General features: G+C 32.1%; 1 protein-coding gene across 1 annotated transcript in view; it reads left to right on the top strand.

The window, feature by feature from the left end:
- LOC145249496 (putative ATP-dependent RNA helicase DDX49) overlaps positions 1-27,728 on the top strand; it is a 619,310-nt gene that overhangs the window by 511,994 nt on the left and 79,588 nt on the right. The window contains exon 7 of the mRNA XM_080111104.1: positions 5,834-5,986. Coding sequence (XP_079967230.1) covers positions 5,834-5,986 — 153 coding nt within the window. The remainder of the gene's footprint in view (positions 1-5,833; positions 5,987-27,728) is intronic.

The following is a 27,728-nucleotide window of genomic DNA, read 5'->3' as shown; positions in this document are numbered from 1 at the left end:
TTATATTTGAAATCATTTTTTTTTTTTTTTTTAGTTATTAATCGGTGGCACAGGCCATTACAAAACGGATTGTTTTTGTACAAATTCATAAAATGTCTGCAGATTCTAGAACAAAAATTGTATTCCTCTTTATATTGATAAATACGAAATCTGCATGAATTAAAATATATTCATGCATATTTTATGGCCCAGCAAAGTTGTCCCTCCCCTTTTGCACAGTACTTTATCCATTATGCCATTGTCTTGAATACATTTTTTTTTTTATTTTTGCAGTATTATGCAAGAATAAGAAAGTCTTTATTTAAGACTTGTCTGGTTTTTAAATACGCTTATATTTTAATTCATGCAGATTTTGTATTTATTCTTACAGAGCCAATTTTCTATTGAATATTATATTGTACCTAATATATAGCAGTGATTTCAAAAGTTTAAAAAAAAAATGACTTGAATGCCATCAGCTAGAATCGAAACAAAAACATTCTACCAATGTAGCTATCAAGAGATAAGTAAGAAAGATTTAATATCAAACGGCTTAAAGAAATACAAAAAAATATGTCACCAAATTGAAATGAACCTTTTGCATTTCAACTTGCTGCCATATTTCTGTATGCGTTATTCATCCATCCAAACAAAGATTTTACTCGTTATAAACCATCCTTGGTGTATGATTACTATTTCCTGTTAATTTCAGTGTTATGTGACCAGTAGTTTAAGAGTTTATCGGTTAAATATTTACACACAGAGAGACACACATACACCACTACATTTACTATTGTTATTTATATAGATTTTGAAATCGTATGGATTTCAAACAAAAATAGAGGATAAAAATGACTACCGGAACAGTAGTAGAAACTCGCTATGAGCAAGCGAACAACAGAAGATGTTGTATTTGAGAGAAACAGCTCACCTTATAGGCTTGTATATACTGATGTTTATTAGCGGTTTTCTTTTTGGATAAAGTTAATGTCAAAAGAGAGATAAAGCGCTTTCCTAGGGCTTTGTTTTATAGGATGGTGCCTTTTGAGGGGGATATTTCATAGCATATCTTTTAAAACTTTATGTAGTCATGTTTGGTGGGGTATTTCGTCTTATAGATAATATTGGATCATCAGGAGAGAATATGCACCGTTTCAGTTTGCATATATACTCCCACTCTCCTATTGTGTCTGTTCAGACAGAATCAATGGGTAAATATTTTTTTTTTTTTTAATATTCGCAGTTGCATTAGCAGACCAACATCTACATAAGAAATTACTATGTCAAACACTGTCACTGACCACCCTTCATCTGTTTTGAGAGATAAAAGATATTTGCTGAAAAGGTGAAGAGTTTATAATAAAGCAAGGGTTGCATAATCTCCAACCACACTTTTGAGGGGTATTTCATAGCAGATCTTTCTTCTTTTTTTTTTTTTTAACTTTATATAGTCATGTTTGGGTTGTATTTCGTCTTATAGATAATATTGGGACATCAGGAGAGAATATGCACCGTTGATGTGAGGCCCAATTATCTGCTCAATACAATTAAAAGAAAAGACGTTTGATAATTAAACGGCTCTTGTTACGAGTAACGGCTTTGCGCATGTCGTTCAATGTTCAAAGGCTACATCTGACATATTTGTTAGGACGCGCACATATCGAAGAAAATGTCCATGAAACCCTTTAACATTATCTCGGTATATACATAAATTAAGTAAACTTAATTCTGTGTGATGGCAATAGGAATTCCTTTTAGTATAAATTCAGTTTAGGTCATTAATGGTAAACAAAAAATTTAAGTTTTCCTTTTACACCAAAAGATGTGTTTGTTGATTTACTTTGAAATTCAACACAGATTATGACACCACCTAGCGACCAAAAAAGAATAAAGAACAGATAATTCTAATTCTCTATTTTAAAACATCCTCACATTTCATAGCAAGACAATTTGGTCTTCAGTATTTGTGTAAAACTAACAAGAGTCTTAAGTTGCCTCCCTTGAATGAAAATTCTGTTTTGTCTCGACAGATTTGTTTTTTTTATATCCTTTCAAAATTTCTCTTAATTTTATTTTATTTTATCAATGTTTATCAGTAAAAAAAAAAAAACAACATAAAAATAAGTTTTGAATATGTAGGTATTTTCATTAAGTATTATTTATTTTATTTTTTCCCCCAAATAAAGTATGTTTGAATTATTTATTTTATTTTTTCCCCCAAATAAAGTATGTTTGAATTATTTGTTTTATTTTTTTCCCAAATAAAGTATGTTTGAATTATTTATTTTATTTTTTTCCCCAAATAAAGTATGTTTGAATTATTTGTTTTATTTTTTTCCCCAAATAAAGTATGTTTGAATTATTTATTTTATTTTTTTCCCCAAATAAAGTATGTTTGAATTATTTATTTTATTTTTTTCCCCAAATAAAGTATGTTTGAATTATTTGTTTTATTTTTTTCCCCAAATAAAGTATGTTTGAATTATTTATTTTATTTTTTCCCCAAATAAAGTATGTTTGAATTATTTATTTTATTTTTTTTCCCAAATAAAGTATGTTTGAATTATTTGTTTTATTTTTTTCCCCAAATAAAGTATGTTTGAATTATTTATTTTATTTTTTTCCCAAATAAAGTATGTTTGAATTATTTGTTTTATTTTTTTCCCCAAATAAAGTATGTTTGAATTATTTGTTTTATTTTTTTCCCCAAATAAAGTATGTTTGAATTATTTATTTTATTTTTTCCCCCAAATAAAGTATGTTTGAATTATTTATTTTATTTTTTTCCCCAAATAAAGTATGTTTGAATTATTTATTTTATTTTTTTCCCCAAATAAAGTATGTTTGAATTATTTATTTTATTTTTTCCCCCAAATAAAGTATGTTTGAATTATTTATTTTATTTTTTCCCCAAATAAAGTATGTTTGAATTATTTGTTTTATTTTTTTCCCCAAATAAAGTATGTTTGAATTATTTATTTTATTTTTTCCCCCAAATAAAGTATGTTTGAATTATTTATTTTATTTTTTTCCCCAAATAAAGTATGTTTGAATTATTTATTTTATTTTTTCCCCCAAATAAAGTATGTTTGAATTATTTATTTTATTTTTTCCCCAAATAAAGTATGTTTGAATTATTTATTTTATTTTTTCCCCAAATAAAGTATGTTTGAATTATTTATTTTATTTTTTCCCCCAAATAAAGTATGTTTGAATTATTTGTTTTATTCAAACACTTTGATTGTTACAATCACGTTTGGACGGATGCATGAACCTAATCTGCTTAGTATTCACATGTACACTATCTAGTAATTTATAAACTCACTATATGCCTGTCTCTATTTTTTCAAACTGCATCTCCCCCTGAAATAAAAGGTCCCAGGGGGTTAAATGATTGCATTTTTTGTGGATCGTTTTTAATGGATCTTTAGCCTATAAAATAATTATCCGCTAAAAAAAAAAAATGAAATAGAAACTTGGTAGACATAAGTTGAGTTAAAGTTCTCTTGCATGCATGTGTGTGTATATATATATATATATATATATATATATATAGTAAGGTATAAAATATATATGGCGATTAAGCTACACTGAATATTCCGCGTTTCATCCACTCTAGGACTCTTAAGCCTGAAGAGTCCTAGAGTGGATGAAACGTGGAATATTCAGTGTAGCTTAATCGCCATATATATTTATAACTTACTAACTAGCTCTACCTACGTATTGAGCACTTTTGAAGTAAATACTTAAAGTTTACGCATAAATTTATACTTTCGTATATTAATTTTATGTGAGTAAATGAAGTAGTTATACACACACACACACACATATATATATGTGTGTGTGTGTATAAGCTGAAAAGCTATAGCAAGCATCTATATGAGTACTTTAACCATAGTTCCTAATTTCAAAAGGCGAAAAATTAAGATACATCTGCTTTACTTTAATGCTAGGTTTATTTATGGTGTCTTTTACATTTAATAAAAACCCTTCACAATATTTGCTGACGAGGAAACCTTGTTTATTAAAAAACTATATGTAATAATTATTGTCCGTAACTTGATGTCTACCACAATAAAAACACTGTTTTCCGAAACGATCGTACAAATAATTGATTTTGTTGTTGTTCCTTCTTATGAAACGGATTTTTAATTTAATTATAATTTGATTTTTAAATTATCAATCACATTACTAAATATATATATATATATATATATATGCATATAAGGTTAGCTATTTCTACGTATTGAGCACTTTTGAAGTAAATACTTAAAGTTTACACAAATTTATATTTTCGTATATTAATTTTATGTGAGTAAATGAAGTAGTTATACACATATATATATATATATATATATATATATATATATATAAAGTTTAGCTATTTCTTATTCAACTGATGATAGTTCAAATAGTAATGACTAAGGCTGAAGTGCTATAAGTTTTGGTTTTTACTTCGATTCTAGCTGATGGTACCCAAGTCATTTCTTTTACTTGTGAAATTCCTACTATATATTGGGTACAATATAATATGTAAGAATCGATAGAGAATTGATTCTATAATAATATATACAAAATCTGCATTAAAAAAAATACCATATTTAACTGACGTTTCATAAATTGTGTATTCATTTTTTTTTTTTTTTCAAACATGGAACTAGCCGATCTTGAGAATCTTTGTTTCTGAATTTTGGAGATGGGGATGCATAGTTTATAATAATTGCATTATTCCGGCAACTGTTATCATATTTCTAACTTTTTTAGATGAGGAGTGATAATTTGTATCGGATTATTCAGGCTAAACCATAGAATAATAGAAAGCTTTACTTTTGGAACGACCGTGTACATTTTGCCACCTAAAGTGAAATAATCATGTTAAAAAGGAACACGAATTTGTTTTTATATATTATTTTTTTTTTATTATTGGAATCCTCTGAGATAAGTAATTTGTGTATTTATTTATTTATTTGCAAACTGTTATCCTCATCTTCATAATTGTTATTGTTTCACTACGTTTTGGCCAGCTCATCCGCTGGCCTTCTTCAGGCGACGATATAGGAATGTTGAGTCACGTAACTGTGTCCTCATTAATTACTGCCTTCCATAGTTGTTGTTGTCTCACCATGTTTTTGACCAACTAAACCTCTGATCTGCTTTGGGTAGGATTGAAACTGTTATCTTTAGACAGTGCTCATCTGGAACCGTAGAAATTAATGCCGTCATTCACTGCACGATGGGCCCCGTTGTGCGATCAAGGTTGGAGTTTTTGGTCTTCCATTGTCGGGTCCGTACTGAATGGTATTATATATTATTTTTTTTTTTTATTGGAATCCTTTGAGATGAGTAATTTATGTAAGAAGGCCAGAGGATGAGTTGGCCAAAATGTGGTGAAACAACAACTATGAAGATTAGGATAACAGTCTGCAAATAAATGCATAGAATTTGCTTTTTAATTATCTTTTTTTTTTTTATACAGTGGTCACCACTTACCAAGGCCCGGTAGCCACTCAGGGATAAGTGGCTTCCGGGCCTTGATAAGTGGTGGCCACAGTATAAAAAAAAAAAAAGAAAAAGATAATTAAAAAGCAAATTTTATGCATTTAATAAGCACTATAAAAGGATAACAAAAAAACAAAACTTTTTGGTATATCTATAGTAAGGTTTCTTGTATGCATATACGTAGCTGCCGGTTCATGTATAATCATTGAAATCTTGGATTTAAATTTCCTTTTCTATCCTGTTTAATCATTTTTTTTTATTATTGTTTTTCCATTTTTATTTCTTTCTTTCTTCTTCTTCTCTCTCTCTCTCTCTCTAGCCACCTCTTTCACTTTTTTTTTTTCTTTTGTTGCAGATACTGCCAGATAATTGGAATGGTTTTCAATGACATGGGATTCGATTGCGTTGTCCTTCATTCCATGATGACTCAGCAAAATCGCTTAGCTGCCCTGGCCAAGTTCAAATCCAGCCAAGTCCGCATTTTGATTGCCACCGATGTCGCCAGCAGGTGAGTCTACACCCCAACCCCCCAACCCCATCCCCGCTATGGCTTTTTCTCTCTCTCGTCCCTTGAGCACATCTCGCAGGCTAGCCATTCGCCAACCAACATGCTCTCACGTACTGTATTTAATTACAGCGCCTGTTCACAATTGCATAGTGATTGGTAAAAAGACTGCCAAGTGGGACATGCACGTACCTTTTCAATCATGTTTACCGATTCCATGTTAAATACTGCTGATGTTGTTGTCGCTGTTTCAGCCGATGCTTTTGTCTTTATAAGGTACGAAACTCTCGCAAACTGAAATGGCTTCTTATTCTATTGCGATAATGTTGCATATCACCCCACCTCCCCCTCCCCCCCAAAAAATGTCGTTTTTAATCACAAAAAAATATGTTTCTATTTATTTACTTATGAATTTTGAATATAATATGCCAGATGTACCTATCCAGCATTACCTAGGATATTTTTCAAGTTTGCACATGTTTTTATACCTCGGACATAGATCAAGAAATAAACTTTAACCATAATAATACTGTTATATTTTTCAATTAAAATAATAGTTATTCTCTTTGTTAATGTAACCTTTATTTTCTTGGTAGATTTCTTTTCAGTGATTAGTTAAAAATGTTCTTGTTTGGACTAAATATGTTTTTTAATAAATCGTAACAAAATATGTTATTATATTGGCAACTAGCGGGGGTACCCGGCGTTGCCCGAGTGTTTGTTTCTGGGACGGGGGGGAGTTTTAAAAAATGTTATGATAGGTAAGTAGGAAGGATCAAACCCGGAGTCATGAGTAAAAGTAGGAAAATAAAGTGTGAAAAAAAAAAAAAAAACATCTGCAACGTTAACAGTTCGGCCACCAAGAAAAGTCCATTCCAGTTGTTTAGGAAAAAAAAAAACGACTACGGTAGGTCGGCGCGAACGTGAAAATATAATGTGAATTGTCCAGCACGCTAACCACTACGCCACAGAGCACTGCAGCTTAGTTTAGTGATTTTAAACAACTTCACATGATAGAACTACGAAGCCAAACCGGTGTTCTCTTCTCAACTGTTCCTTGTGAACGATCCCCAAACGGTGTTAAGTGGTGGCAGGGGGAGGAGGAATTTATTAGAGAGAAAATATTTTACCACTTCCATTGATCTTAACCGATTTTGGCCGTGACTTCTCAGCAGAAAAAGTATAGAAATCTAAGATTATCGAGGAATTTGAGAAATAATAAGCCTATGACACACCTCAGATATTGTTCTGCCGTTTGTGCATATTATATTTGCATGAAATATCTTGATTTTTAATCCTATTAAGGTCAAAATCCGACGGGAAAAAATGAGTTCATTTTATTTATATAGAAGAGATAACATGGTACAACAATAACAAATGACAATTTGCTCATCAGGAACAAAGTTTTATTTGTCTGATAAAAAGCTATTTGAGTCTGACTTTGAAAATCCGACACAGTAACTTTATAGATATGACATTCAAACTGGAGCTATTGTTGCAATTCGATGATTGAATAGAGAAAATGAATTTTCTCTTTATTATTTTACTAGCTTAGGTACCCGGCATTGCCCGGGTACTTGGAAGTGTGTGTTGAGCAAAAAAAAAAATAAAGTGGTAATAGGCAGGCAGGCTCAAACCCGTACCGCAAAGGAAGAAAAGAATGCGAAAAAAAAAAACGTCCATTGCCAAACCAGAGTGACGTATGTTTAAATTAAGGCTAGATAATCGAAAAGAGGGGATGACTTTCGAAAATATCGGCTAAAAAAGCGAACCCTCCATGTAGAAAAATGCCCAGTTGAGGGTGAAGGAATTAATTTTTTGGGCCAATTTTTCAGTATTTGTCATTCGAAGGGTCGAGTTTCAAAGTGATACTGATCTTGTGAAAATCCATCGCCTCTATCAAAAGTTTTAGGCAGACATACAAACATACATTTAAAGAGATTTTTGCCCTTTATATTATTACTAGCAGGGCTACCCGGCGTTGCTCGGGACCGTATAAACAATGAAAAAACAAAAGCAGATATTGAACATATGTTTTATTCTTAGGGGAGAGGAATCTTTCATCTCTATGTATTATTTGTTTTATCTACCCTAGGACTGGTATTGTTCATGTTTTATACCTAGCATAGGTAATTTACAGCATGTATATGAAATTGTTTTACCTTAGGGAGAAGAGAACAGGTAATATGCAACATAATGTGTCTATATATGACAGGTTTTTTGGGGGCCCCCCTTGAAGAAAACTGATCAGTTGACCCACTTCTAGTGGTCCGTTTGACGTGAAATTTCGATATTTGTCATCCGGGTGATGGGGCTTCAATATGATACCAAATTTGTCAAGTTTGGTTGTGTCTGTCAAAAGTTTTAGCATTACAAACAAACATACATACATACACACAGACGTTTGGCTTTTATATATATAGATGGACTAGCGAGGAGTACCCGGCGTTGCCCGGGTGTTTGGAGGTGTGTGGGGAAACTCCAGGGTAGGGGGGTGGGGTTAAAAAAAGTAAGTATGAGGATCGAACCTGAACCTTTGAGGCAAAGTTGTAAATTAAAGTGTGGAAAAAAAAATGTGCGACGTTAACCATTGCCCTACCGTGAGATGCTAACGGAAACACGTTTGAATTTATTTAATTACTTGGATTTAGCAGGTGCCCGTTTTAATGAGTTAATGAGGCCAAGTTTGACTGCGGGATTTCATTTACTGCTGAACACTTTTTTTTCCTCCCAAGATGTTATAGGAAAAAGTCTAACCCACATGTGGCGAGCGACAAATGTTGAATATTTATCTTCCTGAAATCGAGCAAATTAAATAGACAGGCGAGCTTCGCTGTTAACTGTGAGATATTACGATTTATATGTGATATAAAAAGTTTTAAAAAGTTGTGAAGCGATCGACCGCTTCTCTGAAAAAAGCCTTTTGTAGACACACAGAAAAAGCGAACACACATACATACACACATACATACATACATACATACATACATTTTCGCTTTTATATTTATAGATGTACTTAATAATTGTGTTACCCATTCCAGTATGGGTTCATGATAATGATACCCTTTGAACCTGTAATAAATTTGCTAGATTAGACTCCAAAATTATCATCATCATGTAATTCTAAAGATTCAATTGTTAGCATAATTTTCTGATCAGAATTCTTTCTAGAAAAACATCGGGTATTTTGAATTGCTGTTAAATCAAATAAGCATAAAATATTTGATTCTAATTGCTTGCACTTTGTTTTAAGCCATACAGTAATTTATTGAGCTTCCACATGTAATTTAAATTAAATTATGGGAGATCACAAAAAAAGATTGCTAACATCTTAAGTGAAAGTGATTTTTGTGGATTCAAACTGGATTTGAATTTGGATCATCTGGGTTTTAAGTCGATATCGTTAAGCATTAAACCACTGTCATTTCCCTGACCCCAAAAGTAATTCAAAGCAATCAAAATCATTAAATTTCTTGAGTAATCTATTAATTCATAGTGAAACCGTTTTTTGTTTTTTTGTTTGTTTGTTTTTTAAGGCCGGTTGTATATGCAACATTTCAAATCTGATACTCCATTAATCGAAGCATTGTCAAATATATATGATCGTCCTGGAAGTCATGCTGTTAAGTCAGATCATTAGTTTGTCAACTTGACTCCAACATTAAAATAAAACAACACAAGACCGATTTACATATATACAAACCATATATTTATTACGAACAATGGAAAAAATTTAAGAGTGCATGTGTTTGTGTGTGTACAAGTGTGATCAGGCATAGTGCTGAAATGTTCTTTAATGTGGTTGTTGAAATTAATTCATTGTTCATTGCAGTCCATTAATTATTATGGTTAAATTAAGTAAGGCTTACCTTGAATATGTGTCACGGAAAAAGGTCAAAAGGAAGTAACCTAGATGCCTGCCATGTCAAAATGTCAATTCAACGTGGCAACATGTTTGTGTGCTGCATGCGTGTGGCTTTCTTTTTTTTTTTTTTTACATAGGAATCATCATTTATCAAGGCCCAGAGGCCACTTAAGGATAAGGGTTATAGAGTGTACAGTAGTCAATTAGACAATATAGCAATCGTTAGTAATGGAAATGTAAATTTATTAACTTAAGTGGAATGGCTCATCAAGAACTTGTTTATGCTGGACTTGAAGACAACCATATTGTAGTCAGCTGGAAAGCAGGAAAACAAAAGACAGTTCGAGAGGCATGCAGTTCTAAGAAAGAAACTTTGTTTACGGAATCTACGTTTAGGTTTAGGCACAGATAACGAGTGGGGGAAATTATTGATAGTGTTTTCAGCTAGACAAGTCTGTGTGTTTGTGTCACATGCAAACCTGATATAGCAATCGTAATAGTTACTATAAACGCAATTGAAACTGCAGGGGTTTGTGGTTGAGTTTTATATCTGCTGTGTTCTGTCTTTACTAGAAACCAGTGAGGGACACCAAATGAGATCAACACTGAAAGGTACTCTGCAAACCCTTTACCTAACAAAAAAAATTCACTGACTTAGTTTACAATACATTATAGTCTATATTGCACTGTAGATAAGATCTTACATCAATTTATTCTGTCTTGTAATACCAATTTTACTCTTTACTCGGTGCTTGTGCATTTTAAGTGGATATTTAAAAAAAAAAAAAAACATTTTAAATAAAAACATTATTATGCAATTATATATCCTGTCAAAATTGAAAAAAAAAATCCAAAAATTTCGAAAAATGCTCAAGTAGACAAATAATTCCAAGAAATAATAAAATTAATCGAATAATGCAGTTTTATTGGCTTAGTTTATTGCGACCAATTCCATATGACAAACTGACTTATCTCCCTTATTTTCCCTTCATTTTTTGCAATTTCAAATTAGAAAATGGCGAATTAATAATGAGGTTTTTTTGTTTGGTAAAAAAATAGTTCTAGCAGATCTTCTACTTGATCATTTTCTGTGATTTTTGAAATTTTGACCCATTTTAGATATCACATGTAAGTACGTACTTGTGCTTAGAATGTGTTTATTACTTTCAATATTTTAGATATCCACGATGAACACACACTCTATTTTATCAAACAAAAGTAGCTGATCTTTACTGCCTGATCCAAGGATTGAACTTATAGCGGCTCAGTAACCTGATGCACTTCAGCACCACTCCCCACCCCTCATTCCAATTTTTTCCCTTCATCCTTTCAGCAGTATTCTTGGGGGACGACATCTTCGAGTACAAATAGCAAAATGAGAACCATCTATAGCTGCAGATTGAATTAAGGACTCAGTTGGAAAAATTCCCAAGAGAAGGCTGCGCAATATGACGGACACCTGAAAGTGACCAGGCTGTAGCGTTTGCCAGTAAAGCAATCAGCTTGAAGACACATGTCTGAATCGATCAGCGTCTTTTTTTTGTTTTCAATATCTTATGGTTGTCTAGCATTCATAATGTTCAGCTCTAAGCAAGTTTAAGTTTCGATAGAAAATCCCAGAAGGTTGGCCGTACAAAAGAAACCTGAAAATGACAACCGTGTACGATGCTTTGAAAATGCTGTAAGTTCATGACTATCGGATTAAAGTGCATCGTGTTTCGTTTTAATTTATGACTTTCTTGAATGAAGTACACGATTGTAAGTGTAATCTGATGGAACCCGGCGTTTTGATTTGTAAACTTTGCGGCATATCAACCGTTTCTGGAGTTTTAATCTCACGAGAGACACCTATTTTAAACAATTAGTTGAAAACAGGTTGCTTTTTATATTTCGGAATTTTTGAGGTAGAGGTTGATGATTTGGATTATTGAGATTATCCGGACTGCTGCTCTCATCTTAATTAGAAACATATATATACTAGCAGGACCCGTGTACTGCCATTGCTCAGTGGAAGTATGCCCTCCACCCAACCTATAAAAAAAAAATTAAACTATGGTTGTTAGTGGGAACCACTGCCAGCCCAGTAAAATAGCAGATACTGACGCCTGTAGTCAAAATGAATGTACCATGGCGAAGTACCAACATATTTCATATATATTTATATATTGAAGAGTTTAACTTCCAAATAATCGCGTCTGTTTTATAATGATTTGTTGAGTAAAAAAAAAAGTGCGAGTCTTTTAAACTGATAATATTGCTTAATAAAATTGGAGGCAAATATATTAGCATTATAATATTGCTTAATAAAATTGGAAGCAAATATATTAGCATTATAATATTGCTTAATAAAATTGGAGGCAAATATATTAGCATTATAATATTGCTTAATAAAATTGGAAGCAAATATATTAGCATTATAATATTGCTTAATAAAATTGGAAGCAAATATATTAGCATTATAATATTGCTTAATAAAATTGGAGGCAAATATATTAGCATTATAATATTGCTTAATAAAATTGGAGGCAAATATATTAGCATTATAATATTGCTTAATAAAATTGGAGGCAAATATATTAGCATTATAATATTGCTTAATAAAATTGGAAGCAAATATATTAGCATTATAATATTGCTTAATAAAATTGGAGGCAAATATATTAGCATTATAATATTGCTTAATAAAATTGGAGGCAAATATATTAGCATTATAATATTGCTTAATAAAATTGGAGGCAAATATATTAGCATTATAATATTGCTTAATAAAATTGGAAGCAAATATATTAGCATTATAATATTGCTTAATAAAATTGGAGGCAAATATATTAGCATTATAATATTGCTTAATAAAATTGGAGGCAAATATATTAGCATTATAATATTGCTTAATAAAATTGGAGGCAAATAAACTGCAAACTGATTAAGTGATTGATAATTAACTGCCAAATGACATGGTGACAGTTTTTATATCGATTATAAAAGAAGAAATGTGGTTAACGTAAATTTAGAAAACGTATTTATAATTATGAAGGTCAGTCCCAAAAGCAGAGGAGGACCGCCCCTGTTATAGCAACAGTGAGAAATTGGAACTGATGAAGAAGGACATAAGGGGTGATTTAAAGGTCCGTCAAATCTCACGGAATCGAGAATGGTAAATATTACTGGAAGCTTGAAACAATAATGTATTCTTGAGAATTATGAATTAAATCCTATTGGAAGAGGGGCGGAGTCATGTCCATATAATTCTCAATGAGCTTCAGAGACTCCGTTCTGCTCGTCTGCTGAATCCATGCCGTTGAGAAATTGACTCTTGACTTAAGTTTGAGATTATCCTTTTTTTCTTCTGACTTGAAATGACCTTCACTCCCAAGTCATACAGACTTAGTTACCAGTGCTGAACAAATTGCCCTCTTGATATTTTATAATATGTGGAGAGTGATAGTTCATCAGACCAGAAGCTTTCAACACCCAGGGCCTTTGCTGGAGTAACCGCCAAGTGACCAACTGGTCAACTGGGACCCAGCCAGATCAATATGCTTCGCAAAACTTGCCGATAGAAACTTGCTCAATGAGCTGAGATCCAGGATTAATCTCAATTCAATAGACGAGATCCTATGCTGAAATAGACTGAGGTGGTTTGGTCATCTCCAACAACGCATCGTAATCGACAAGTGACCAAGAAGAATCATTAAATTTGATGCCTCTGAAGCCTGTTCAAAAGGTCAATCTAGGAAGTGGAGTGATAAGATAAAAAAGGACCTGAAACATCATTAATGGATCGAATCGATTAGAGAGAAGCTATTCGATGAAGTTGACAACCTACTTATCCAACCCTCGAACTCTGGGAAACATGCAGTTCTCATAGTAGTAGTTTCAAATCCTGTCATTGTCCAACTGACGACCTCTTTAACCCTTATTCTTGAGTAACTCTCAGACCTTGATAAGTTGTCTACAATATAAATCTCACTTGTCTGTCTGAATGAAAGTTTGTATGTGTCGCAAAACTTTTGACAGGGGGCGATGAATTTTCATGAGATTGGTATCAATTTGAAGCTCAACACTTCGGACGACATATATTGAAAAATTGGCCAAAAACATTAATTCCTTCACCCTCAACTGGGCACTTTTATACAAGGAGAAGAGGGTCGTTTTTTTTTTTTTTTTTGGCGATATTTTCGAAAATCATTGCCTCTTTTCGATTGTCTAGCCTTAATTTAAACCTACCTTACTTCCGGTTTGATGATGGGCGCAGCAGCTAACGCATCAGGTTTCTTTTTTTTCACTTTCTTTTCCTCCTTCGTGGTACGGGTTTCAGCCTGCCTCCCTACAACCACTTTTTTTTTTTTGCTCAACACACACCTACAAACACGCGGGCAATGCCGGGCACCCAGGCTAGTTATATATAAATCACACAAGTTTAAATATATTAATAATCTTTCTCGCCGATATTTTTTAAAGTTATCCTCTCCTTATGATTGTCTAGCCTAAATATTAACATAATTCAATTTGGGTTTGGCGGTGGTCGTAACCGCAAGGGCGTCAGGTTTTTTTCCCCCGTTCTTTTCCTCCTTCGCGGTACGGGTTCGAGTCTGCCTTCCTACTACATCTTTTTTTTTGTTTTTTTGGTCAACAGACACATATAAACATCCGGCCAACGCTGGGCTGAAATGCTAGTATATCTATAAAAGTGAACGTGTCTGTGTACATTTCCCTATGCAATAACTCAATTTTCAGTCTACAGACTCGAAATTTGATATACAGAGTACTGAGATTTGGGAAAATCTTTGTAATCCGTTTTCGGCCAGAAATTTGGCTGTTAAGGGGACAAATTTCAACGATTTGACCTTGAGAACTCTACTAAACTCCTCTGCCAATATTGGGTATAACCACTTGAAATTTTAGATATAGGTTCTTTGAACATGGATCTAACTTAATAACTTGATTTGAGCCCAAAATAATAAATGTTAAGAGGTCATAATAGGGGTTAAAGTTAAAAAAGATTGACCGCTTTTTTTTTTTTTTTTTTTTTTTTTTTTTTTTTTGCTCAACATACACCTACAAGCACCCGGGCTGAAATGCTAAACGTTGTACAGCCGACTTACTATGCATTTAAACAACACCGCCACCATATACCAACATTTAATAAGAGAACATAACTGTCCTCCCTCCAATCTGAGACAAATCCTTGTTGATAATACAAAAATTGTATAATACGAAAACAGTTTTAACAAGTTAAAAATTCTCAAAGCATCCCACATTAAAACCCACCACTCTAATATAAATAACATCGCATTCAAGAAAAGCAACAACGTCTTAAAATGTCTGCCGTAGTGCGTAAACGATGAGCTATGCCATTAGTGGCCCATGAACTCGTAGATTTTAATGCTCAGATTTTTAATTAACTTTTCATTGACTTTTAATTATTATTTACTTTTAACCGTCCATCATTAACCCTAACCCGTCCATCACTCGATTTATTGTATGTTTTACTTTTTTAATTTTCATTTTCGCTCCTACTCGCTTTCACCTCATCAACACTTGAAGATGATTTGCAGTCAGATCGAAAGCACTTACGATAACTATGGAACTTTCATCAATATTTTAGAATCTGATATGAAAAAGATTATACAGAAAATCGGAAAAACAATAAAAAAGAATCACAAAGCAAAGTATCTCCGTTGTATTTAATGTCTGCTTATATATATATATATATATATATATATATATATATATTATATATATATATATATATATATATATATAAATTCTAACCTTGTCTTTAGAATTATATATATATATATATATATATATATATATATATATATATATAATTCTAAAGACAAGGTTAGAATTCAAAGGATTGGACAGTTAAAGACGCGTTTCTCATTTTTATTTACTGTTTAATTTTTCGTTTGTATGTGTATATGTACTGTGTGTATACGCGTACTTATATGTGTATATATTTAAGACTGACGTGGCACCTTCTCATTGGCTATACCTCCTTCTCCTCCTCCTCCTCTACCTTCCTTCCTTTTCCATTCCCCTTTTCCCCGTGCATGCTCATACTTTCACTACACCGATGAAGACTGAAGGATCGGTCGAAAATTACGTACTTATAAAAAAGTTTTTTAATTCTTTTTTCATAATGTTATTTTGTATTCCTGCACGTCACCAATTGAAAACGAATAAAGAAAAGTTATAAGCTTTTATACTTTTCGTATTCTTTTTTATTCATATATATATATACCGACCGCACACACCCAAAAACAACCGATTTTTTTAATTTTAATATCGAAACAGGCTTATTTAATCCATTTTTCACATGTTTTTTTTTTGGGGGGGGGGGTATTTTTCAGAAGTTTTAACGTTCGTTTTTGTTTTCTTTTTTGTTTTTGTTTTTCAGATTTTTACATTTAACATCGTTCATTTGCCTTACGTTAGTTTTTTTTGTATTTTTTGTTTTGATTACCCCCCACACACACACACACACCGCCCGAGTACCCCCCCCCCGCTTTATTTTTCAGATCAGTTTTAACGTTCGTTTTTCTGTTTTCTTTTTTGTTTTTTCGATTTTTCCTTTAACATCGTTCGTTCGCCTTACGTTAGTTTTTTTCAGAAACGGAAAAGGTCGTTGGAAATTCAAAAACATTCTTCTTTTTTTTATTGTAGCATAGCATTGTGAAAGCGTTTTGGAATTTTCAATGACTTTTTCCGTTTCTGAAAGGGAACAGGGTCACAGATTTCATTACATCAAAAATATATCTTCAAATATTTGTACTGGTGTTTTGTTTTCTTAATTTCATTCATCCAGAGGAAGTCTTGAAATAAAGATGAAACGTTGATGAACACATAACTTGGTTTGTTCCCTTTTTATCTCTATTTTGTCGGAATACTATTTCCATTATTCTCCTCACGTATATATATATATATATATATATATATATATATAAGGTTATTTGTACAGAATAATTTCCGAAACTAATAAATGTATAATTATGGCTTTTTGAATACATATTCAAGGTAGAAAAAAAAACAAAAAACATTAACTTAAAATCCTACTCTTCGATTTTTAATGAAATTTTCCATTTTTCTAGTTTTGAATAAAGAATTATGTTTTTAACATGCATACGACCAGATAAGTTTTTCTTGTTGTGTTTGGAGTAGCATAATTACAATCGAGAAGTTAATTGTTGTATCAGGGAAACAATGGTCTAACAAAGAAAGAGGCAACAAATCAATCTTTATAAGGGATAAGGATAGACTCTTAGATAAAAATCCGTCCAGGCTCGATTATTTCTACCTATTTCCATTATCAACTGACCTTTTATCTAGAACTAATTTTTTGTCTGTATCTCCTTTCACTTGTTTTTTTGTTTTTTGTTTTTTGCTTGTTCTGTTGCCGCGTTGTGCAGCCATTTGTTGGCAGCCATTTTGTTGGCAGCCATTTGTTGGCAGCCATTTTGTTTCCCAGCCTCTTCTGGCTTTGTTGCAATCATGCAGACAAAAGGAAAACAAGCGCTCATTGTTTGTCTGGAAGGTTCCGTTGGTTGGACCGGGTCAAGCTGCTGCATGTGATGCTAACACATGCAATCACAAATGACAGAAGACAAAAGCTGCAATGGAGTGCTTACTTTTTTGTTCTTGGGTTTTGTAGTTGTTGTTTTTTTTTTTTTTTTTTTTTTTACTTTTTTTTGTTTTTTTTGTTTTGTTTTTTTTACTTTTTTTGTTATCAAAAGGAAATGTTCTAGTGTTGGTCATCAGAAATGGTGGAAGGTTGATTGGAAGATGATGGGATGAAGAAATGGGTGGGGGGGCTATTTGTGAAGGTGAGAAAAGTGATCCAAAGAAGACCGGTGGATTCTAAAGACTTTCTTTTGTTGCCGTTGCCTTGAGGCTTTTGGTGTGAGGATTGATAGGACACTGGAAATTCCAATTCTGGAGGAGGAGGAGATGAGGGAGAAGAAACGAGGCACGGGATTTATTGAAATGACGAACAGAGGAGGATGAGGAGAAGAAGATAAAGAAACCACAAAAGTATTTTTTTTTTTTTTATGTCGAATAAGCGAAGAATACAAACGTTTGAACGGATGAGATAGATGAGAGGAAAGAAAAGCCTCAGAATAAAGAAACTGAAGGAAAGAATCTAAAGGATTTTTTTTAAGACGGTAAACTTTAAATCCAAAGAAATCGCAGAAAAATATTTTTATCATGCAAACATGTGGTTTATTCCAAAGATTAATTTTTTGGCATTTATGATTTTAATACAATCTCAAATATAACATGCTTAAAAAAATAAATGGTAAGAGGGATAACATCTTGAAATTTTGAATATAGACCTTTTGTTATTTATATATTCAATGCCTCCATTCAGTCGCGAAAGACAAAGGATACCTCCTGTAGGGGCAGCTGCACATATAATTGTGAGGCAAGGGTTGCGTAATCTCCAACCACACCTCTCCTGAATCGGCACAGGTTGAGTCCAGTAGCAAGGAGTAGTCCAGGACGACTGGAAACAATGCCGAGATAAGCGGAGAGCACATACAACACCTGGAAGTCCCATTTGATACTCATTTGTCACTCATTTAATGCTGGTCACTCATTTAATACTGGTTTCTCATTTAATACCGGTCACTCATTTAATACTGGTCACTCATTTAATACTGACCAGGTTCAACATTGTTTAACTTCGGTGATCCAGCAGGAACCGGTGTGTCAATGTGATTATGCCGTATATATATATATATATATATATATAAAGCTGAATGTGTGTGTGTGTGTGTCTTGTCACGAATAAGCTCCTATATGGCTGACTATTTTAAAAAACTGATTACATATAATGATAGAAGATGTATCGAGACACAGGAATGGGGTATGTTTTATCTGGCCGAACGGTGGTTCATTAAAATTGTGGGGTCTGCGTTCGCGCCTGGTCCACAAAGTATAAAAATAAAAAATTAAAAAAAGCGTTTACAAGTGTTTTTAATATAGATGTACATAAGAATACTTTTATAAGTATGTTCTAACTTAAATAGGGATAGTATAATAAAATTGTGGGGTTTGCGTTCACGCCTGGCCTCCATAGAATGGAAATAGGCACAAACTTTAATAAAGACTTTTCATATCTATCTGCGTTTTTGATACCCCCAAATTCAACCCAAATTTACAACCGTTCCTTTTCATAACCTACTTTACTTAAATCAGAGTCCATTTTCTGAAGGCTGTCTTTGAACCCAGTCAACGACTGGTACTTTTGCTAGTATATATATTTATATATATAGTCATCCACATACAGTACTGTTTCAGTGTTTTATAGCTTATCACTGCGCTAGACAAGAAACTACCTCAAGCCAGGATCGAAACCCAACCACCCATATGACAGTCAGAGCTTCTAACCGTTACGCTATTTGGCTGCTGCTATGCGGGTAGTGAATTAACAATGTTTTGACATTGTCCAAATATCTAGGCTTAATTTGTTTATACAAAGAGCATCACTTCCTACGCTAATGGTAATTTGTATATCACTTCCCAATATGTTCAACACAAGAGGTGCTTTTTTTTTTTTTTTTTTTTTTTTTTTTTTTTAGAGGATGCGACATTTGAATTAAATAAATCATAGACAAATATGTTGATTGTAAAAATATGTGGTTTATTCAAAAGATTAATTGTTTGCATATATAATTTAAATACTATCTCAGACATATGGCCTTGCGGATCACACATTTATGACGTAATCTAAAGTTCCAATTTTCACAAACTTTACACATTAAATTAGATTGTTTTTCAGCAATAACACATCAAATCTTGTCTTCCAAATGGTCTATTCTGTCTGGTTTATCCGCCTAGCCATCGGACTTTACATATCTACAAATAAAATAATCTAGTGGGGTTAAATCACACGAACAAGGTGACTGCTTAACAGATCTATTTTTGTGAAATTTGTTCATCAAATGTTTCTCTCAGTAAATTGATCGTATCATTAAGTTTGGCTCCTCTAAAAAAACACCCTGTAATTTATACATAGAATTGTGAAGTTCTAAAAGTGTGGTCCAAGCATGACAGTTATTTAAAACTGAAGAAACAAATATACAGTTTGTTTTAGGCAAACTTAAACTTTAAATTGAAATAAATCGCAGAAAAATATTTTTATTAAACAAATATGTGGTTTATTCCAAAGATTCTGGTGCTACCAGATCTGACTGTCTGAAGATATTGGCTTCCTGAGATAAAATGCACCTACCATTAATGGTTTTTGTTTTCTATATTCTTTGCAAAATCAAAACAAAAACAGCAGCCCCACCTTTTCCCTCCTTTTTCTCTTTTCCTCTTCCTCCTACCCTCATTTCTCGACTGGTTTCCTAACTTAAAATACACCAAACATTAATACTAATAACCCTTTTCCCTCTCCCATTGCAAAACTCATTCATGTTCTGCAATATTATCTGTGCCTAAATCAAAACGTAAATTCCATGAACAAAGCTTCTTTCTTAGAAGTGCACACCTGTGGAACTCTCTTCCGTTTGCCTGTTTCCCACCTGACTACAACTTGGATGTCTTCAAGTCCAACATAAACAAATTCTGATGAATCGCCCCCTAAAGTAAGACACTTTATCAAATCTCCAATACTAACGATTACTACGATACTATCCCATTGATTACTGTACACGCAATAACCCTTATCCCCGAGTGGCTTCCAGGCCTTGATAAGTGGTGACCTCCATGTAAAAAAAAAGAGGCAGGGAACAAAAACAACAAAATCCATTACAAGACAACCAAACCAAACACTACAAACTAGCGATTGAAGATACAAAGAGCTTGAAGAATAAAAACCTTCTACAAAATAACTGGATGCAACATGAATACCACATACTGGATTCGGCATTAAATAACTCAAAAAAGGGTTGATATGCCAAAGAACAAAAACAACCAAACTATTCCAAAGATTAATTGGTTATTATGTAGCTATTGTCTTCCTGATTCTTCTTTCACTTTTTTTTTCACTCGCATGTCCCTATTTTGAATTCCTAGCCGTGGGCCGACATCAGTCATTAACAATGTTTTTTGGGGTTTTTTTTTTTAGCTTTAAAGTTTAACTTATTTCAAACGGATATGAATTATTGCACAGAAAAATTAAATAAATTTAAACAAAAATTTTCTTATTTCGAATGATTTAATCAAGTATAAATTTCATTTTTTTTATTTTTTTAATATTTTTTTATTTAATCAAGTATAAATTTCATTTTTTAAATTTTTTTAAATTTTTTTTATTTAATCAAATAAAAATTTCATTTTTTTACTTAATTTAAATAGTTATTCTAACAAATAAAGTAGTAGTAGTAGTAGTAGGTGTAGTAATAATGGTAGTAAGAGTAATATTAGTTGTAATAGTAGTATTAGCAGTAGTCATCCGTTTCAAATTGTTAACTCTTTAAACTTTCGATATTCCAAGGGCGCTTCATACCAAAAGTTGTGTAACCCTAACCTGTAATTTTGGAGCACACAAGCGAGAATTGTACACAATTGTAATCAAATAAAAATGAAATTTTTTATTTGATTACAATTACTAAATTTAAAAAGTTATTCTAGCAAATTCCATAACAATTTAATTAACAAAAATATCATAAAAATTAAATTTCACTTGAAAATACTATGGGGGAAAAAATGGCTTTTTAAATCAATCAAGTAAAGAAATTGGAATTTTTAATTAATTATTCGAAATAAGAAAAATAATTTTTATTTTAATTTAACTATTTTTATTGCACAAATAATTGATATCAGTTGTTGACTAAATTTAAAAAGTTATTTTATTTTATTTTTTTTTTTTTTTTGCAAAGTATTTTTAAGTGAAGTTTGGTTTTTACAATATTTTTGTTTATTAAATTAGGTAGTTTGCTAAAATAACTTTTTAAATTTGATAATCAAGTAAAAATAATATTTATTTTAATTTAATTGTTTTTACTGCGCAATAATTTATATCAGTTCATGACTACATTTAAAAAGCTATTTTTTTTTTTTTTGCAAAGTATTTTCAAGTTAAATTTAGTTTTTACCATATTTTTGTTTATTAAATTAGGTAGTTTGCTAAAACAACTTTTTAAATTTAATAATCAAGTAAAAATGATTTTTATTTTAATTTCGGTTTTACTAATAATGTACGACTAAAAATTATGTATGATCACTGTACGACAAATTCCTGCTGATTAAAGCAACTTCAATGCATGCGATCGATTTGGTTCATCAGTGTAAAACACTCTTGTAATAAACAATAAAACGAATTTACTCGGAAGTTTCGACGGGTTATTTTTTTTTATTTATTTATTTATTTTTTTTTTTTGGCAAATATCTTTTTAAGTCCATACCTAAAAAGATATTTACTAAAGAAAACTCCTGATTTTTATTAAATATTCTGTTTTACACGGGCGATCTACTGAGTCTTTTAGTGCAAAAAATCTCGGTATTAAAAGAAACAATAAAAGTATTTTGTGACTTTTTGAACCCAGTGTGCCATTTTAAAAAATTTTTTAATCTTAATTAAAAAAAATATAATAACATATGAGTTTATTACTTTACTAGCGGGGGTACCCGGCGTTGCCCGAGTGTTTGTTTCCGGGACGGGGGGGGGGAGTTTTAAAAAATGTTATGGTAGGTAAGTAGGAAGGATCAAACCCGGAGTCATGAGTAAAAGTAGGAAAATGAAGTGTGAAAAAAAAACAAAAAAAACATCTGCAACGTTAACAGTTCGGCCACCAAAAAAAGTCCATTCCAATTGTTTAAAAAAAAAAAACGACTACGGTAGGTCGGCGCGAACGTGAAAATATAATGCGAATTGTCCAGCACGCTAACCACTACGCCACAGAGCACTGCAGCTTAGTTTAGTGATTTTAAATAACTTCACATGAAAGAACTACGAAGCCAAACCGGTGTTCTCTTCTCAACTGTTCCTTGTGAACGATCCCCAAACGGTGTTAAGTGGTGGCAGGGGGAGGAGGAATTTATAAGAGAGAAAATATTTTACCACTTCCATTGATCTTAACCGATTTTGGCCGTGACTTCTCAGCAGAAAAAGTATAGAAATCTAAGATTATCGAGGAATTTGAGAAATAATAAGCCTATAACACACCTCAGATATTGTTCTGCTGTTTGTGCATATTATATTTGCATGAAATATCTTGATTTTTAATCCTATTAAGGTCAAAATCCGACAGGAAAAAATGAGTTCATTTTATTTATATAGAGATTACTGAAATAAAAAACAAAACAAAATTAATCACAGTCACAACTTTCAGGCAAGAGTTTTTTTTTTTGTTTTTTCTTGTTTTTTTTTTTGCAAATTAAATTTTACAGGTGACCTGTTTCTTTAAAATTTGAATTTTGGAACACAATAACAATGTAACAATAGAAAATTTTAACGGCTGACAATTATTTTTTCCAATACAATGTGCCAAATAATTGGCTCAGTCTTTTAAGATTTAATTAGACGTACATAAAATATTTAATTTTTAGTCGTGCATAATTAGTAAAATCAAGGCACGAATAACTTAAAAATTAAACTTATTTTTTTTTTTTTTACAAAGATTTTTAACAAAAAAAAAAACAGAACAAAATGGTGCACAAAAAATAATTGTTTCAGTTTTTAAGGAGTTCATTATGTAAATAAATATTTTTGTATAAAATTTACTATTTGCTTTAAGAAAGAACATTTTTAAAAATAATTTATTTTTTGTAAATACTAATATGAATCTAAAAATATATTTGCAAAAAAATAACCTCTCGACTGAAGCTTGTGAGCAAATTCAGTCTATTGCTTATTTTAATAATACCACAACAGATTTTACAATATTTTGCGCTGATAAACTCCGTAGTTCGTGGTATCAAAGTTGCTTTAATAGCAAAACAGCAGTAGGAGCAAATAATCGTACATAATCTAGTCGTACAGTTTTAGTAAGCCACCTTCTGTCCGACCAAAATCCGGTACGACTAAATTGTCCAATTCAGCTCCTGATGATTCAAGCAACTTTACACGTTTCTATATGACAAACACAGTAGCTGTCAGTCGTACATTGGTCAGGCATAATTTTTGGTCTTACATTTTTAGTAAAACCCTTTTTAATTATTGTTAATGACCTTTTTGGTACAAAAAAAATTCTATTGATGTTGGCCCACTGCTACAAATTTGGAATAGAGACATGTGAGCAAGAAAAAGAGAAACTAGAATCAGGGAGACAACAATTACATGAGAACCGATTTATTTTTGGCATACATAATTGTTGTGGTCCTTTTTAGGGGGGGATCACAATATTAAGGTGAAAGAGTCCTGGTGTTCACTGCAAGCGTTTAAACTATGCATGTGCTCTCTGCCCGAAGGCGGAAATGCCTGGCTTACATAGTGCCAGACGAATCCATACAAATGGATATAGGGCTGTTAACTACCCCAGAACAATAATTTGAATACAATTTTTGGGCATATGGCCTCGCGGATCACACGTATATGATGTAATCTGAAGTTCCAATTTTCACAAACTCTATGCATTAAGTTAGATTGTATTTCAGTAATAACGCATCAACTTTTGTCTTACAAATGGTTTATTGTGTCTGGTTTATCAGCATAGACATGGGGATTATACATATTCTTAAAGAAAATAATCTAATGGGGGTAAATTGTACGAACAAGGTGACCAGTTAACAGGTTCATTTTGTGAAATTATTTGTTTCTCAAATGTATTTTTTTTTTTTTTTTTTTTTTTTTTAGTAAATTGATTGAATCATTAAGTTTGCCTCTTCTAAAAAGAAAAAAAGCATACTGTCTTTATATTAAAATTGTGAAATTTTAAAAGTGTGACCTAAGCATGAAAGACCAATGAAAATATTATTTAAAACTTAATCAGAAAAAAAAAAACAAATCATAGTATTCACTCTAGGCGGGTTGAGCCAACATCCTCTAAAGAAGAAAGTTTTAAAGAAATATTAAATACACAAGCAACCTTCAGTTGCATGTATATCATGCTTTAGGTAATTGACAACGCTAGGTTTTTGTACGAAGGTGTCAACCTCCTCCCACATACAGCACATGGTATTCCCTAATGGTCACTCTAACTGACATTGACCAGGCTCAATGTCACTTAACTTTGATGATTTAACAAGAACTCCAATAAAAATGTGAGTTCTAAATTAAGCATGAAAATATTATTTGTAATTTAAGTGTGACACCAATGAAAATATTATTTGTAATTTAAGTGTGACACCAATGAAAATATTATTTGTAATTTAAACGAGACAGACGATTGAAAACATTATTTCTAATTGAAGTATGACAAACCATTGAAAATGTTATTTCTAATTGAAGCATGACAAACCACTGAAAACATTATTTCTAATTGAAGCATGACAAACCACTGAAAATGATATTTCTGACTTCAACGAGACCGACTGACTAATCAAAATATTATTTCAAACTTCAGCGTAACCAACCAATCAAAATATTATTTTAAACTTTAGAGTGACTGACCAATAAAAATATTTTTTGAACTTGAGTAGCACCAACTTGAGCAAGAAAAATTCTATTTCAAACTTTAGCATGACTGAGCAACAAAAATGTTATTTCGAACGTTAGCATGACTGAGCAACAAAAATGTTATTTCAAACTTAACCATGACTGAGCAACAAAAATGTTATTTCAAACTTAACCATGATTGAGCAACAAAAAAATATTATTTCAAACTTAAGCATAACTCACCAATAAAAATGTTACTTTTATTCTAAGTCTAACAGAATTTAACCAATCAAGTCGATCCTCTTATAGACATGTTGGAACCCATTTCAAATGTGTCCATTTAGTAAAGATGCTTTACTGAATTGAAGTGTGACAAGCTGGCGGACGAATCGTCTTAAAAAACTGCAATGACGCATCTCTAAAACCGCTTGAATATTTACCTGCAATAAAATCCTACTCCATCTTTTTTTCGTTTTGATCCAAAGATTTTCTTTATTTTTCCCTTTGTCATCATTTTTCTATGTCTCATCTGGAGCTTTCGTGTGGCATACACAAGCGACATGGTTAGTGATAATAAAAAAACAAATTTAAAGAAACAGAAGATTCACCGATTCCTTTTCTTTCAAAAGGATTCTAGATAGTTTGCAGTAGGCTGGAGTGTCGTGCTTGCTTGTCCTATTAGCCTCTTCTTTCTTAATGCCGCAAACAATTTTTCTTCTTCCTAACCAGCATGCAATTCAAGAGCCGGAACAATGCTTGAAACAGAAAAATCCAAAGCTTTTTGCAGATAGTGAGCATTAAGAATCTATATCTTAAATGCTCTCAGAATGTCAAATCGGAATCTTCGCCCATCTTCTTCCTGTCTTTCTTCCATTGTCTCTGGTTTTATATATTTTTTGCCATAAATGTCTGCCACTCTGACAACGTTCAAGAGAAGCCATTTCCACCAGAACCCATCTACTAAATTTTGTTCTTTCTTTCTATATTATACTAGCCTGGGTGCCTGGCGTTGCCCATGTGTTTCAAGGTGTGTTGAACAAAAAAAAAACAAAGTGGTAGTAGGCAGGCAGGCTCGAACCCATACTGCAAAGGAGGAAAAGAATTGGAAAAAAAATAACATGACGTATTTGCTGTTGCGCTCATCGCCAAACCGAAAGTGACAAAGATTTAAATTAAGGCTAGTCAATCGAAAAGAGAGGATAACTTTCGAAAATATTGGCGAAAAACCCCTCCCTGTAGAAAAGTGTCCAGTTGAGGGTGAAGGAATTACTGTTTTTAGCCAAAATTTTCGGTATTTGTCGGCCGAAGGGTCGAGCTTCAAAACGATACCAATCTCGTGAAAATCCATTGCCTCTGTCGAAAGTTTTAGGCATACATACATACATACATACATACATTTAAACAGACAGGTGAGACTTATATTATAGATTTCTTTGTCTCTGTTTATCTGTTTGTCCATCTGTTCCATTTTATTCTTAGAAACTACTGGCCCGATCTGGTTTAAATTTTGTATGGACCTTTATTATGATGAAGTGCAGCAAATTAAGTATTATGGTATTCATTCGATGCACAGTTAGAGGTAAATAGGAGTTAGTCACCACAATACCAAATTTACTTTAGGAGTTTGATATAAATACTCATTCTGTTTTTAACAGGCCAAAATGTCCAGTCTATATTATATTTCTCTTAGTCTGTCTCTCTGTCCGTGTTACATTTTCTCGGAAACTATTGGGCTGATCTGGCCGACATTTTGTAAGGACTTTTGTTATTAGATTGGTGCAAAAATAATGTTGTTTTAATATATATAATGTTGTTTTAATATATATAATGTTGTTTTAATATAGTGTTGTTTTAATATATATATAGTGTTGTTTTAATATATATAGTGTTGTTTTAATATATATAATGTTGTTTTAATATATATAATGGTGTTTTAATATATATAGTTAAACATCAAAACGCGACATTATTTTTGCACCGTCCTAATATAAGGTTCATCGAACTAAGTATTATGGTATCTGTTCTATGCACAATTAGAAATTAATATGGATTAGTATTTAATGCAAAAATGAATACAAATTTAAACTCATTCTAAGTTAAGAGCTGTCAAAATGAACACACCTATCCATGAACAAAAACATTGCCAACCCGCAGTGCCTAATATAATGATGATATCTTTGAATGACATACACCATGGAAGGTTTGGTTTGGTTTGGTTTCGCTGTTTTACAGCATATCAACCCTTTTCAGGTTATTTAATGCCGAATCCAGTTATTTTGGAAATAGTATTAACATACATACATACATACATACATACATACAAACATACATTTAAACAAACAGGCGAGCTTTATATTATAGATTTCTCTGACTCTGTTTATCTGTCTGTC

This window comes from Euprymna scolopes, chromosome 28 (genome assembly GCF_053919585.1).
Source record: "Euprymna scolopes isolate OS-2025 chromosome 28, ASM5391958v1, whole genome shotgun sequence".
NCBI classification, from domain to species: Eukaryota; Metazoa; Mollusca; class Cephalopoda; order Sepiida; family Sepiolidae; genus Euprymna; species Euprymna scolopes.
The sequence above is the reverse complement of the archived record's forward strand: the minus strand, read 5'-3'. Positions and strand labels throughout refer to the sequence as shown.